A 16703-nucleotide genomic window follows, 5' to 3' on the forward strand; every position below is an offset into this window, starting at 1 on the left:
GCGTGTGACTGCAGCGCCATCTGTTGGTGGTTGTGGGGGGAGGATAACCCTGAGGAATGATCAGGGATGTATTCCATTACAGGCTGTTGAATATCTCAGGGATGAAGCTTCAATATCCCTCCACCATCTGTCAAGAAGAGTTTTGAATATTTTTATCTCTAAACCCTGGATGGACACAGGGAGACGCAGGAGTGCGTCCTTGTGTGGAAGCGTGTTGGAGCAAACAAAGAGGAGGCTCATGACCCGTCCTCCTACACGCTCCCTCTCTCTCAAAGACGCTGGTGAACAATCGCTCTCGATGGAGCCACAGCTTGAAGAAATGAATACTTTGATTTCCATTGATCCAGTGGGGTTCTCCCTCTCTAATTATAAAAGTTGAAGCAGAGACGTGCTCCACCTTCTGTTCTTGTTTAGGTTGTGGTTATCTTTGTTGAAAAAGACCAACTAGGAGCACTAAATATTAAGTGTTTGGCCTGTTGGGTGCCGTATGTTTGTGCTCCTGCATTTGCATGTATGTGCTTGTGTGATTCTCCATCCCAGGCCTGTCTCCATCTCGCTTTGTGTCTTCGCAGTTGCTATGCCGAAACCATCTCGATCCCCTCTAAGGCACCATTATGGACCCAGGAAGAGCATCTGGCGCTTTGAAACACCAAAAGCGATCTCTCTTGCTTCAGCCTGCCACTCTTCCCCCATCCACCATAATACGTTTTTCACGTTCATTCTCCCCCAGCGCCACGACAGACTGCGCAATCACAAAGACCCAATTAGCCGAGAGGGGATCACGATTTCGCTCGGGGACCGACGGGCCAATCGTGTCGCATTTCGTGCTGCTCGGCCTATGGGGTAGTGCCGCAGGTGGGTGGGACATGGCTGTGGGGCAGAGGCTACGTGGTGACATGGATGAAGAGCGGTCTGTTGTTTCTGGTCATTTGTGTCAGCAAAGTTTTGATTGATGACCGTCGGGATGTTTTTCCCACTCTCCCCTGAGATTCCCAGCTCTCTAGAGGGGGGTTTCCCCAATGGGCCCCAGGCGTCAAACCCCTACTTTGAGTTTGGCCCTTAGCCCTACGCCACGCACACACACTTACTTTTTGTTCGGTTTGGGGCCGCAGATGGCTGCTGCCCACACATCTGTATTGTAAAGCAGTAAATATCGGGCCTTGCGTGTGTTTTTATTAATATATACCCAAACATGAACCTGTATTCATACAGGCACTGTACCTCCAAGATTCTAATAGTGAGGAGGAAAATAGAAAGTACATACAAAGTAGCCAAATGTAAATTTGTGCATGTGTGCGAGAGTGTAAAGAGAAAAGCCCGAGGGACGGTAGGTGTGTGGGCGGCGGAGAGAGATGAACAAAAGAAGCTGAGAAGAGAGATGAGGAGCAGCGCATTGCCAGTGAGGATTTGATTGGATGGGTGGGTGGTGGTCATGTAGGGTGGGGGGAGTGTTGGGTGTTGAAAAAGGATATTCCCTTAAAGCCTCGCTAAGATATTCCTGGAGCGAGTTAGGCTTCCATTTGGCTTGCAGTCCTTGCTTACATCGCAGCAGCAGCTCATATCATTTAATATTCATCCGAACGGATCGATGTTCTTCAGGTTATGTGACAGATAATAGTCTTTTTTGTTAAATCTGTACAGTGTGTGTGTGGTCGAACTCCTCTGGTCGACAAAGCATCATTAGCATGTCAGAGGCGTTTGGTTTGGACCCGGCTCTCCTCATAACAGCTGCTCGTCTGGCGAATTACTCAATTTGTGTGTGCATATGCATGTGGACGTGCGTCTGTGTTGATGCACGCATGTGCTCGGTATAAACAAAGGAAGAAGCGAACAGAAGGTTTGATCAATGACACCAAAACACCAAAAGTGTGTGTGTACGTGTGTGTTCCATGTGTGTCACTGATGACTGAAGAAATCTCCATCAACATCTTGTGTGTGTGTTTGGTCCAGGTATTAATCATGTTGTGGGGACCTAAAGTTCCGATATCGTAAATCAACCAAGTTTTAAGGTGTTTGAAGGTTAAGGTTAGTTTTAGGGTAAGTCTCCAGGAAATCAGTGTTATATCAATCAATAGAATGTCCTCTGAAGCCATGGAAACATGACTGTATGTCTGTGTCTGTGTGTGTGTGTGTGTGTGTGTGTGTGTGTGTGTGTGTGTGTGCCATGTGTGTGTGCCATGTGTGTCACTTTGATGACTGAAGAAATCTCCATCAACATCTTGCCTCAGAGTGTGTACGTGTGTATGTGTGTGTGTTTGTGAGGTGTGGGACTGCATACACATGGTGTCGGAGTGTTGAGAGGCTCCCTCCATCCATCTGTTCTGCTGGCATTTACACCTTCACAGGGCTACAATAGAGGAGAGAGGGATGGAGAGAGAGAGAGAGGACGAGGAAGACAGAGATAAACAGCCGAGTGATATAGTTTTGTCCGTCAGACACATAAAACTCTCTCAGGTCACCTGTGGGGCTCCGATGCTCTGTTCTCATGTGATCTTTTAATATTTTCGAGGGTCTCTAAGTATCTGTGAGAGGATGTGTGTGCGTGAAGCTGCTGTGTGTTTTCCTGTGGATGTGGTTACGAGCTTCTGAGTTTATGTTTGTGCCTTTGTGGTGTAGGTGTGTGTCAGTGTGTGTGTGTGTGTGTGTCTGTGTGTGTGTGTGTGTGTGTTTCAGAGGGCTGTCAGAGAGAGAACTCATTGTTCTCTTCCTCCTTATCTAGCATCTCAGCAGACAGCCCGTGCTGTTTCCCCCTCAGCGATGTGACCTGGCTGTGATACCGCCAGCCCTCGTCTCCGCAGATAACAGACCACCCTAAAAATACTCCTCTTTCTACCACTTTACTATCTTCCCCTCTGTTCTCCTCACCTCTCCTGGCTCACTGTATCCTCCGGAGTCTCCCTGGGCCAGGAGTTAGCTCTGCCAGAATAAAATACCTGTGGGCGCCTCTGAATGTCACAGGGGTCTTTCAATTCTATATTTCCCCCCTCTCTCTTTTTTTTTTGTCTTTCTGCACTTGTGTTGGCAGCCGTGGATGTTACTGCATCGGCTTGAACAGCACAAGTGCAACTTGGACTGTTACATCACAAGTTTTCTTATGATTTTCCACAATCATTCCTCATCCCCCCCGCAGCTACTTCAGTCACCCACACTCTGGACACACAGGGCAGATGGGATGTAGGAGGAGACGGTGAGGACAGAATCTGCTGGGCTCACATAATTGTACATCAAGTAATTCACCACAGCTCCTCAATAAAATATTAAAGAGTGCATTGTTATCTGTGCCTCGTGGGCCTGACAGTCTGGAACAATGCTAATTATGATAAACTAGGTATTATTTTGTGGATCATGCTATAGCCAACTACTCTGAGAGCTTTTTTCCTTCTCCCTCGCGGCCTGAACCTTCCTCTGTTGTGATGTGTTCACTGACGATACCCCTTTCTGAAGTTTGGAGGAAGTTTCTTGCAAATTTAAACCACTTTTATTCCAAGTTTCTCTGCCACGTTTGACATCTGAGGGTCAGATAGCTGTCGTTTTTATTCTTTTCTTTGTGCGCGCTCGCTTGCATCCATGCCTATGTCCTAACCCCAAACCCACGCAGGTGACCAGAGGGGGCCGTGTGTGTGGGTGGACAACTCAATGGTAACCCCCTCTCTTTACCCTCACCCTCCCTTCCCTCCCCTTCCCTCTTTTCTTGCTCTCTGTCCACCAGTGTGAGTCCAAAAAGGAGTGAAGGGGGCCCAGGAAGAGAAAAACACCCACTCTCAGTCAAACACACTGACCGAAATTTTGCAGCTGCCAGTTTAAAAACCAAGTGAGATAATAGAATACATGAAGAAGTAGCTTCTGAAAAGATAATAACATGGATTAATCAGGAGAGAGAATATTAAGCTTCAAGGGATTGACCGTTTAACCTGCTCAAATCAAAATGTTATATTAACAATAGCTCAGATGATGAAGTACAATTTAAAAGTTGTCACTAGAAGAGAAATAAATTCTCCTCAGCTCGATGAAGCACTTTAGTCTCTTTCAGCTTGTTTTTTTGGTGAAGCCAAAGAACCTCAATCGCCCACTGGTGTCTTGCTACAGTGCATGTCATAAAACCAGCCTCCTCCATGTTATTGGAAGGGACGTGGACCAAATTAAATAGTCAAAGTATATGTCATAATCATTTTTCTCAACTTTAGTTTCTGTACTGTTAGATAGTTCTTATCACACTGACGTTTGTCCAGCATGAAGCAGCATGATTGACAGCTGAGACTGACTCACGATTGGTTGAGTGTGTATCGGCAGGACCTCGTTACTGCAGCTCCGCCCCTTAAAAATATTATTGATAGATTATCAAAATGATTTCTGACTATTTTCTGTTGACATACTAAAAATAATGATACCATTAATATAACAGTGCAGGAATGTAACCTTACACGAGGGTGGGAGTCTGTCTCTGTGTGTTTGTGCATCTTTGAAAACTGGACAGTGTTTTGGTGATGGTGTGTTTTAAATGTCTTCAAAACAGATCATTACCGTTCTCTTTATCAGTACAAGCAGTAAGTTACACAAACATTAGCACAAACACACACAGAGAAGAAGACGTTAACCTTCACTGTGCTTCTGTTTGCTGTGTGGGAGACGTTTTGGTGACGTTAAAGCTTCTCTATCACTTGTATGTCAGTGCTGAAAACATGCACTTATTTCACACTTTGTGATATAAATAGTCTAGTTTGCGTTTCACATAAGACCGTAGCTGTTTCTATTGTTGATGTGTCAAATAATCAGGTTGACGTGAGACATTTGCTTGACGTCCACATCCATACCAACACTGCCCCCCAGAGGGAGAAGGTAGAAACGGCTGCTGTTGGACATCTTCAAACGAGGCATGAGTTTGTGTGATGTGCTAAATTGAGTTGTGTGGGCCTGACTGACACGTGGGAGGACAGAGGATCTCTCAAGGACGGGACAAGCTGAGCAAGTCATACCGAGAACATAACGAGTGATGATCTCACACTCTCCAGAAATGACAGAGCACCGAACTGTCAAAACTAATTTAAGCCTGTGGATGAGACAAGGTGATGTTTATGCTGTAACAGACAAAATAAAATTGTGTAACTATAACAGCATAAAGTCTTGTAGACACAATAGAAATGCTCTAATCTATCAGAACAGAATCAATATTAACAATTATTACAGGGTTTGTTTCCTTAAGACAGTTATTGCCATCGTAAGTCATACAATGACACAAATAAACCCAGCAGAAAGTTGTTATTATTATTTCATTTTATTTTAATTTATTTCATTATTTCTTACCTTCCTCATTAGTTTTTATGGATTCTAATATACTTAAAGATGCATTCATTTAAAGTTGAGACTTTTAATCTGTTCATCATTCCAGGTTCTTCATTTTCTTTTTTTTCTTTTATCACTCTAAATTCCTCTTGCATCCTCACACTCTTAATGCATATAGTATTATATTTGACCTGATTTATAGTGAGCTCTATTTCACTGGACTTATTTTATAATGTGTATGACCTTGCTTTTATTGCCCAGCTGACCTGTTCTTCTGGTCCAACACTTTTCATTGTGCCACTGACCCTGTGTTAACTAATGAACGAAAACATAAAACCTGGAACTTGAATCACACTGTGATCTGCTCATGTGTGAATGGACTGACATCAGCTCCAATTTTGTTTAAATAGACAGTAGTTTCTCCTCCTTCAGAAAATAACATTTAAATATCAAATTAACCTTCAGAAGTGATACACCCATCACCCAAACCCTTTTATCATTTTATTTGACATTTCTATAGTGGAAAACCACACTTGGCACATTAACCCATGAGCTTAACAGATAAAATGAGTCAAATTAGGTAAAAGGATTTCAATTATAAGTCCAGGGTGCAGGAAATAAAATTTATATTTCTGGCATGTGCTCACCTGTGGATCATAGCTTCAGTTTATGTGGTGAGGCTTTAGAGATTTTCTATAAACCAGGTTCCAGTAGGACTACTCACATCTCACCCCTCAGAGTACAGAGTTTAAGCTGCTCGTTGTCATATATAGACCCTGCATGCTCAGTCTCCTGCATCTATCTCTGACCTCCTGACAACACCAGTGGGTCACATAGGTGTGTAATGTTTGCAATTCTGCATATTTTTTTTACATCTTTCTGTTGCAATTATCATTATTACATTTTGTGAAGTACTTTGAGACTTTGCTCTATGACAGGTTCCGTACTAAACTTTAATTACTGACTTACTCATTCAGCCCTGTCCCCAGTTGTCTCCACACTTTGACGACAAGCATCTGTGTCTCTGAGTATCCTTGAGCAAGACACTGAATCCCTGTCAGTGGCCCTCGTCTGTTGCTGCCCTTCACACTTTCAATTTTCCTGTGAAAAGGGCAAACCGAAAAATAGATTTCTCCTTCAGGGATTAGTTGAGTACCACTCAGAATGGTGTGTGCAGAAGAGGCACAAGCTGATTTTTTTCCTCTATAACAGAATAATCTGCAACAGTTTAGCATGCTCCATCGTCACTTTGCATTTGCAATTTGCAACATATCAAGCTGCAATCACGCACAGTATGTAATGTGCCTGTGGTACCAAGAATTCCACAGTGACTCTGCAGCACCATGAATTCATTCATGAATGAGGCAGAAGCTTTCAAAGTACTTTACTCTGCAGGAGGTGATGATTTTTACAACTAGCCTCTGACATCTTGTGTAGTTTTTGATATAAACATATATCAAATGCTTTATATTTACAATTTCATCTTATGTGCTTATCTGGGTCAGCTGAGCAACATTTAGAGTTGTCAGCTTTCTGCAGCCTAAGTAGGTCATGCTAACAAGGAAGGGGGTTTTGACAAGCCTCTCATACTCCATCAGTTCACGCCACAAAACAATCTCAAGACTGCTGATTATGTAAAACACCATGACTACAGCTTTAAGCTGCAATTTCAAAATATGACAATGGACATCGCAGTGACTTTTTGTCACTGCTGGAAGATATAAAACACCAGATAAATGCAATATTTTGTGTGATAAATTTAATTTAAGCATTGTTTTGCAGGCATATTCTCTGACAGCTAAATACACTACAACATATTGCAGCTGTGGAGAAATCTAAATTAAGAATGGATGATTAGAATCTTTCGTGCATGTGTAAAGAATTTAACAGTGAGTTTATTAACCCAAATATCATAAATATAGATGAGGGCCATGGAGATTATATGAACTGCATCGGTGCACCAGTCTCACAGACATCCTTTCACTGACCCACAAAAACAAATCTTCATGTTGCATTGAGGCACAGTCGAGCCTTAATATGGAATCAAAGTGGAACAGCTGCACCTTTGGTTGGCTTCCTGGCCTCGATTTAGGAGCCACATCTTACAAAACATGGGTAGAGCCATATTAGTGTGTGTATATATAAGCGTGGTTATGTATTCAATAAGTTCTCTGCTGTGACTCTGCACTGTCAACATGGCTCCCAGAGGAACGATCACCATGACAACTGCTCTCCTCTGCTTCATACTGGGTCTACTGAGTCCAGCTCCAGCTACCTGTGAGTTCATTTCATCACATTTAACTGCAACCAATCAGATTGGAGTATAGTATATATACATATTTCTGTGCATTGTAATAAACTAACTCATTTGTTAATGATGGTGTGTGTTTGCGTGCTGTCGGTTCCCAAACGAACAAAGCCTGTTGTACGAGATACAACAGGAAGCCGGTGCCATTCCAGCGTATTAAGGGCTACAGAGAACAGACCATCAAGGAAAACTGCCACATCGAGGCAATCATGTAAGACTTGAAACCGTTACAACTCCAACCCTGCAAACACCCGCCTGAATCTGACAACCAACACTGCACTGACTGAACTTATTCCAAAATCACATGAATTCTATGCTGATGACTGTTGCTTTATTAAAAATGATTTTTTCGGGAAGCAGTACTAATGCCGTCTTTGTTAAATTCTGCACCATAAAAATGATATAGTTAGACATGGTAATCGCTATATTCTACTGTCAGAATTTCCTAACCCTGAACAGGCAGCTGTTTGGTCTTTGACAAATCTCAATAAATAATTTGTTCCCAAACTGTAGCCTATCTAAGATGAACAAAATCCAATCACACAATTATTCAATATGTTTTGGGCATCAAACCCTTTTGGAATACTAATCAAAATGTGTCAATATTATCAACCATTGTCATTTGAGAAATTTGTCTCACTTAGATGAACAGAAAATATTATTTTACAATTAAATTTTTTGAAATTTTTCAAAGTAAGTTTATGTATCTGTTTTTTGAATCATTAAAATAAAGCATTCAGTCGTGTTAACTATGTTAACATAATTTCATCACATTAAATAGGCAGTTTTTTGATCTTTTGTACATCAAACAATCATGGTTACAAATCATTTGTTCCTAATCTGTCTAGTCTCTGTGTAACATTGGCAAAATCCAATCACACGATTATGTTATGTAAGTCTGACCATCAAACCTGAATACTTTTGGAGGACTACTAAAAATGTGTCAATATTACCAGTTAGTGTCATAATAAGATATATCATTTTTAAAAACATTATTTTTAGTCATTTTCTCTAAAGTTCGTAGAAAGGCTGCAACCACAAAGTAAATCAGTGATGCAGTAGAGAAATGTGGTTTTCTTCGATCAAGAGGAAAAGTGTTTTTGTGGTGAAACTTCGTCAGACAGAGTGAACAAAAACCGCTTCTGTATCTGGATTGAAAGTACAATATAAAGTACAAAGTACAGCTCTAAAGTATAAACAGTCTCTCTGTCTCTCTGTTACAGTTTCTACACCATAAAGAAGAATGCGATTTGTGTGACTAAGAGGGATGAGTGGGTGAGAAAAACTCTGGAATTACTCAGGTATGAGATTCTTATCCACTTCTTCATAACAACTACTACAAGTTTAGATGTCAACCTGAAAAGGATAACAAGCTTCTTTGAGTTTTAAGAGTTTTCTTTTGTTTCTATGTTGCAGCTCTAAACTGAAGAAGATGTCCAAGCCCAACTCAGCTGGAGGTGAAACTCTGAAGAAGAAGAAGAAGAAAAGAGGAAATTCTTCATTTAATGATGGAAGCGGATCTTTCTTCAGTACCACAGCAACATTCCTGAACAACACTGAAAGTTTCTATTAGCAAAAAAAAATGATTGTGGCCTCGGAGAATTACAGTAATTAAAGTTATAAAAGGGAGGGGGGTGTTTGAGAGAAATTGAACCCACTGTAATCACATCCCGTTGATGCTATAATCTCTGAAAAAGAGATGTTCATTACTTTGACTTGGCTGAACATGTGCAGGATCAGACATAATACTTCATTATCATGACTTGAGAACCTGAGATCAACAGCTTGGAGACGGCTGGTGTAGATTAAAATCTTCTGCCATTTAATCATGTTGGAGTGAGCATTTCTTTTTGTTTTTTATTATGCTTTTTTGAATATTCATTTCCTTCCTTTATGTGAACCTGCTTAATCATATTAACCAGCAAATACAGCAACCAATACTGATACTGATGATTCTTATAAACAAATAAATGTTGGTGATAGTACTCCAATAGTAATCAAACAATGTCTCACTGATATGTGCCCTGTGACTTTGGATGTCGCCAAAACCTAGAACATTAGATGTTTCATGCAATCGTATGACATCTAGGCAGAAGAAAACTCTTGACATTAGGTAACTACGACTGAGTCGACTGCTGCTCTGCATTGTTGTGTGTTTTAGTGGCGTGACATGTGCGGCTGGATGCTGCCGGCACTTGTGCTAGATGGTGTGTGAGAAGTTTTGTCGATGAGCTGTCCTGCCCTCAGAGCCCAACACATGCTAATGCACGACATGACTGACAGGGAGGCAGCATCTTGTGCTATTTCAGATCAGCACCCCAAGGGGTTTGGTGCTCCAGACAAGGTGACCCCCCAATGACACGCTCCTGCACTGCAGTGTCGTCAAGTCTCCACCAGATAGCAGTGCTGATCTGTGCCTCTGTTGGCTACATTATGATGATGAGCACACTTACTTTTGATTTCCACCATTATCCAACAATAACAACATGGGTAGATTGTGTGAAGAAACATTTATTGTGTTTAGAGCAGACAGAAGAAAAGTCTCTTACAGTTTTTACTGTAAAACACAGACTTGTTTTGTATCTTTGATTGCTACTATGCCTAAAAAGCACACAGATTATTACAAAGAGACAAATAAATTATTATAAATATTAAATACCATTTGCAGGGTAACACATGCAAACATTTTTAATATGTTAAATTAATTCTAAATTAATTGGCAATTGATAATTCTAATGGTGAGAAGTGCTTTCTATGAGCTGGAGGTTGTCGTGGCAGAAGTGGTCTTCTTTGCTCTGCGGGCCTGACTGTAAAACACACAATTAAAAGACAGTTAAAAAGCTGTTTGACATGTTCCATAAATATCAAAATGTAGTTAACATGACTGACTAGCATTAAGAGTTGATATTGTAGATGGACTGAGATGTTCAACTCACTCTAGCTCCCTGATCTTCTCAGCCACCCAGTTCTGTTTCCAGTGGCTGCAGATTTCTCCCTCTGTCGTCTCAAATCTGGTGGATAAATAATAAATGATTAGTTTTAATCTCTAACCCTGTTTTAATACAAGATATTCCATGAACTACATTTGGTTTCAATCATCACTCTGTGTTTGATAAACTTAAGAGGTGGTTCTTACATGACAGCGCGGACGCAGGGCAGGTTCTTCTGCTGGATCCTGAAGCCGATGATGGGAGCAGTGAAGTTCTCAGTGCTGACCTTAGTGCAGCACTTGCTTAACTTCATTGGTGCTTTTTAGGAAACAAACAAGGACATAATGAGTCTATACAGTTTGATTTTCATCAGAATACAACCATTTTATATGTGCATGTAAAAGCAATTTTTTAAAGTATGATGACGAACAGTGTAATTATGGTGCAGGATGTCTAAAAGTCCCCTTACCAGAAGCTGTTGCCATGGCCAGAATCCCAACGAGGACAGCCAGGCACGCAAGTCTTTTGATGCAAAGCTGCATGGTCAATGTGTGAGACGTTCCAGAGGTTCTTTGCTGAAGCTGCTGAACGATGGATTTAGCAGAGAGTGAGTGATCTTCTCAAACTCGTCCTCCAGGTTTTATACCATAAAAAGAGGAACCAAGGCCTGCTAACAGGATGAACTGTCTCACTGGGCTGTCTGCAGTGTGTGTGCATCAGGGTGGGGGCATCAGGGTGGGGACATAGAACTCGGTGGAAAATCTAGTTGTTCATTTCCTTCTTTGCTATTTCATCATAAAATGGTTATAAATGGCAAAGAAATGAAACTCAAATTGTGGCTCCAATACAGATATTTCTTTTACTTATTTAATAGGATATTTTAATAGAACTTATAAAGCAGTTCAAATAAACATATTTACAGCAGATATAGACTACTTGCATATGTTTACTGGGTGTTTACTGTTTGTGTTATCGTACTTATAGGTTGCCTGTATGTGGCAGTGTGAGATGACATGATGATAATTTATGGTTGACCTGTGATAAAATACACTGGATGAATGGGTATTCTGTGCACTTACGTTAATGTTTTGTTTACTATCATTAACGTTTTAAACAAACATAATTAGTCAATAGTGGTAAATTATTAGATTTAGGTATAAATCCTGCTGATTTCAGCAATAGTATAAAAGCCTCATCATGTGCTAGTCACTACCCAGTGCGTCATCTTTCTTTCCTGACATCCCTGATCTTTTTCTGGTGATGAACTTGATGGTCAGTACAGCAGAAAGAAAAAGGGGAAGAAAGGAGATCCCAACGCTTCCCGCCGCAAACCACAGATTTCCGAGCATCCTCCCTCCAAATTTGGTCATGTGTCAGTTCAAGCTCTGTCACTTCAGGTCACAAGTCTCAACTTGTTCCTCTGTGATTCGACCAAATCAGAAAGAATAAAACATATACTTATATCATATTGCAGAACCTCTGGAACCTTTTCCTTAACATAGCAACAATTAGGAGAGGGTTTTCACATTGTGTCACTATGTCTTTTTCAACCATGTGGTTAAAAAAACAAAACTTATGATCTCAGACTTTTCTCAGTGTCAGTTGGTGATATCCAATGCTAAATGTCACAAGAAAGTTATCTCAGTGACCTCTTATCCTCTTGGGAAGATACCAAAGTCCTTTTGCTTCATTTCACAGAAACTTGCAAGAGTTAAAGGAAATGTCTCCTCTGCCAGAAGATCGTGTTGAAAAGGTTGGCTGATAGCCAAGGGAAAAGGGGGGGGGGGGGGCACTGCATAGTTTACTTGGTTTTAACTTTCTCAGATTTATGTTTACAGGTGCTTTTGTTTTCTAGTAAATAAAGCGGATCTTAATATTAGTCTTACGTGACTAATCTTGTACATTTTACACATGTTACTCGTGAAAAACTTGAGCATTGATTCAGTGTAACAAAAAACTGGAAGACTACATTGTAATATAATCTGTATTCATGCATTGAATTACACAGACAAGACTTTACAAGTTTTGCTTATTCTTTTCTTTTCTGAATGGAACATTGAAATTCCTTGTCAGTGAAAAGCAGAAATGACAACTCAAAATGAGGAAGGAAGTGCACCCAGTGTGATCAGCTTCACTATCATAGGATTATGAAGCTAACATTGCCAAAATCCATGGACTCTGATTCCCCATCAACTGGTTTTACGTTACTTTGTCAAGCACGACAACGTCTCTGCTATTAACTACTTGTTTCAAACTTCACTCAGTAGACAGCGCAATAAGACACTACCATGTAAGCAGCATTTGGTTTTGACATGAGACATAAATCAGACTATGCTCTATATGTAAATGGAATATGAACGGAGTATACAATTAGCAACTCATGTAAACATCATAATCTGTATAATGTCTTATTTAAAATAGGGTGAACAGTCAGGATATTTCTGTCCCTGTCTCTACAGATCAACTCAATCAAATCTTCAGTTTACACTTTCCGATCTGTGACATTTAAACCGAAATGTGCCTCATTAATAAATTTAGATTTTTCTTTTTTGAGTCAAGTCAGTTTGCTCCACTGCACCATCATCTCTTATATCACGATCTTAAATGGCTCTGACTTACTGCAAAAATGAAAAATATACCACTTGACTTAGAAGAACAATCTTACCTCAGCACTCAACTAAAGGATATCAGTGATTTAATCCTGACTCATAGTAATGGGCTGTCATTGACATGGGACAGGTTAGAGTCAATTAAACATAATGGACCATCTAAAAAATTCCAATTACACTGTCAGTTTTAAATGCAACTGTTTTATCAGTGATGGCTATAAGATAACTTCAGCAGAGACATGGTGACTACAGGAGAGTCAATCCCTGATTAATTTTACTCAACGTTTCTCTATGTAATGTAATTTCAATATTTAGTTTTGCTACAGGTTTGGTTCTTGTGTGTGATAATCCACCCTGTGAACCCCAAATTGCCCTTGATGGCCAATGTGTGAATGGAATTCATGAGTGATAGTCAGAGTGATAAATATAGCATCGCTGTGTGAATGTATGTAAATGTCAAATGTACTTGAAGCCCTTTGAGTGTTCATGAAGAGGAGAAGAGTGCTATAAATGCAGCCCATTTACCATTCATTTGAATAAGAGAGATTCATTCAAACAACCAGCCACCCTCTCTTTGTGGGAGGCTGATGAAACTACATGACTAGAGCTTCAATAAGGAGCAAACAGTACAGTTTAATGAAACCAACATAATATCACATGGCTCACTTTTAAACAAATGAAACAATTAACACAATGTTTGCCATTACAAAATCCCAGTTTGTATACAAGTCTCTTCTCATCTCCTGCTCCATTCCTCAAAATAACATCAGTCAATGTGTATTTGCCTTCAAAGAAAGTTACTCATAACCTATACAAACTAGTGGCACTCAGTAGAGCATATATCTATGCCAAGGCAGAGCAGTATGACAAACCTATGTACACAACTGGAGGATTTTGTTGCTCAAGCCTTTTTGTCCGAAAGGTCAACACGGTCATTGCTAGACTCCACTGGTTGCATTTGCTAATATAACTCCTATCTAACTTAATGAAACTCTCAAGAAGGTTAACTGCACAACTAGGAAGCCACAACTAAGGAACTGGGGCACTTCAACACAAACTTTCTACATGTTGAAATGTCTCTGCAGCCTGCTCTTCCTCTCAGATGGTGAACAAAAACCATGTGGTTAGTGCAGCAGTTTATGTAGAGCATTTGTTTGTGTGTGTAACCTCAAATTTGCACACCTGCAAATGTCTTGCATAAAAGATTCCCCATTTGTATGTGAGTCTTGTTTGAAGATTAATTTGAGTTGTACAAGTTAACAGTGGACACAACAGTTTATACTATAAGTAATTAACTGGCTGCTTTACTGACAAAACTGGTATGTGAAGCAAAGTTCACTAAATATGCACTCATTCCTTTAAAATACAGTAAATGGAGTTAAACAGTAATATCACACTTTCACTGACCATACAGGTTATTTTCAAGTGACGGTCACAGGTTAAAGGAAATTATCACATTATTATTTGAATTGTAAATACTATGGTATATGCAAAGCATATTCCCCCCACAGTGGAAAATGCACTGTCACCCGCAGACCACTACTTACGAGTAAAGGGGTGTGGACCTCTTACAGGGGGAAACATGTACTCTACTTTCCAGCCGTGTGCATGTCTGTGGGTGCTGCACACTTCAGTTCCAAGAGATATAAACTGATGTGTACACAGCGCTGGTGGGTTTAAAGGACTTGCAGAGCAAACTACACACCATACCTTTTCTTAGCCTGACAAATGCAATGACTCGTCTCACCTTCCTCTTGCTTGTACTTGTAACTACCATGGTGTCCACAGCCTCAGCTCAAGGTAAGGGCAATGTGCATGCTTTTATCCATGTGTATTTTACATGCATTTATTTCTAACATGGTGCAATGTTCTTTTAAATGTTTGATTATGATGAAGTATTTTGTGTGTCATGTCCAAAGGTGGGATCGCAAGTTGTTGTCGCCGAATTTTAAACACTGAAGTCCACCGAGACCGTCTGAAGAATTATTATGTACAACAACAGCCGTCGTGTCTTCTACGAATAGTTGTGTAAGTCAGCATAACAAACCAATGTTGGATTTGTGAACATAGTTTGTCTTCAGATATTTAAAAAATGTAAAATGTAGAATATTGACTTTCTGAATAAACCACAGATGTCATTATTTCAGGGTTAGGGTTGAAAACGTTTGAAACAATCACCTTCTCTCAAGAAATGTTACTTGTCACTGACTGGATGTTTTCTGTGATGTGATTTTCAATAGCTTCAAGACGATAAAAGGCAAAAGGATCTGCTCTGACCCCAACAATCAGTGGACAAAGTTGAGCATGGCCTACCTGGATGAAAAGAATGGGCACAGCCAGCATGTTCCCTGACACCGCCATGCCACAGATCCACCTTCATGCAATGACACTGTACTGTAGAAGAGAAAAGACCACTGAGTTATTGCAAAGCAGTTGAATTATTTGAATATGCACTATGTTTGCTTTTCCATCTTATATAATGTTAATCTGATCTTGTTGTAAATATGTAAATAATCAGTGACATTTTTTATTGAACAATGATTCTGAGCATCATTAAAATGTTTACAGTATAATGGTTGTTTCTCTGGTTATGTGATGAAGAATAGATTACAGTGTCCATATATGAAAAAATTTCCCAAACACACTATCTCAGCATCTCAAAGCTCATTCTGCTCATCTCTTTCTCTCATCTATGTACGTGCTTCATTGCCTTAAAAAGACAACAAACAAAAATAATCATCATGGTAACGCAGTGCCACTCAGGAAAGAGAGAGAGGTTGTTGCATTGGAGAGGATCCAAATAGACTTAAAGGTCCAGTGTGTAAGATTTGGGTGAAAGGGATCTATTGTTTATTTCTGTACCCTAGACTGAGCCTTTTATATTTAAGTACTTTATATTTACATTGGGAGTGGGTCCTCCTCTCTACCATGTTTTTTTTTTTTAGAATAGTCCTTTGAGTTTTTTATGACAACTGAAGACTACCGCAAGTTCTCCATGATGTTTGGAAGGGGAGGGTGAGGTGAGGGGTATTCAGTTGCAACATGCAGCTTCACCACTAGATTTCACTAAATATTACACACTGAACCTTTAAGTGGGGTTGTATGAAAAGGAGATGAGAGCGAGTGGAAGAATTATTATGAGGCCCCAGCTAAGTTGGGATACCACACTGAGAAATGGTATCCGTAAAATTTACTTCAATTATTAAAAGTAAAAGTGAAAGGATTTTTTTAACATGGAGATTTTGGAGGCATTTTAAACATTTTCATTGTTTTGTCAGAGAATAATTCATGGAGCTTGATGATAAAATCTGGCATGTTTAGTGGACCGATATTTATGAGTGTTATATAATTATATTATATTCGTATATGTTATATAATAGTCTCACAGGATGTGAGGTCACTCACTACCCTGCAGAGCTGTTCTCCAACCGCACACAACTTTTTAATTCCACCTCATTATCAACCCCAACACAAACTTTTCTTTAATGAAAAGTTTACTCTACGTGGCTCTCATATACAGTGTAGTCAGTTACATCAGTTAGTCAGTGTAGTCAGTTATACCATGTTCCACCTCCC

At 40.0% G+C, this 16703-nt stretch overlaps 3 protein-coding genes across 3 annotated transcripts; 2 read left to right on the top strand and 1 right to left on the bottom strand.

The window, feature by feature from the left end:
• The first annotated feature begins 7402 nt into the window (after positions 1 to 7402).
• LOC109642248 (C-C motif chemokine 20-like) lies at positions 7403 to 9414 on the top strand. The gene is made up of 4 exons (XM_020106948.2): positions 7403 to 7557; positions 7700 to 7799; positions 8812 to 8889; positions 9005 to 9414. Exons 1-4 carry the CDS (start codon positions 7476 to 7478, stop codon positions 9159 to 9161), a joined length of 417 nt encoding a protein of 138 aa, XP_019962507.1. The 5' UTR covers positions 7403 to 7475; the 3' UTR covers positions 9162 to 9414.
• Positions 9415 to 10083: 669 nt separating this feature from the next.
• LOC109642077 (uncharacterized) lies at positions 10084 to 11268 on the bottom strand. The gene is made up of 4 exons (XM_020106732.2): positions 10988 to 11268; positions 10725 to 10836; positions 10525 to 10599; positions 10084 to 10395 (listed from the first exon to the last, which is right to left on the bottom strand). Exons 1-4 carry the CDS (start codon positions 11058 to 11060, stop codon positions 10341 to 10343), a joined length of 315 nt encoding a protein of 104 aa, XP_019962291.2. The 5' UTR covers positions 11061 to 11268; the 3' UTR covers positions 10084 to 10340.
• A 3459-nt stretch (positions 11269 to 14727) lies between these two features.
• On the top strand, positions 14728 to 15700 carry LOC109642451 (monocyte chemotactic protein 1B). The gene is made up of 3 exons (XM_020107254.2): positions 14728 to 14927; positions 15047 to 15155; positions 15368 to 15700. Exons 1-3 carry the CDS (start codon positions 14861 to 14863, stop codon positions 15477 to 15479), a joined length of 288 nt encoding a protein of 95 aa, XP_019962813.2. The 5' UTR covers positions 14728 to 14860; the 3' UTR covers positions 15480 to 15700.
• The last annotated feature ends 1003 nt before the right edge of the window (positions 15701 to 16703 follow it).

The sequence above is a fragment of the Paralichthys olivaceus genome, chromosome 16 (genome assembly GCF_024713975.1).
Source record: "Paralichthys olivaceus isolate ysfri-2021 chromosome 16, ASM2471397v2, whole genome shotgun sequence".
Classification (NCBI taxonomy): Eukaryota; Metazoa; Chordata; class Actinopteri; order Pleuronectiformes; family Paralichthyidae; genus Paralichthys; species Paralichthys olivaceus.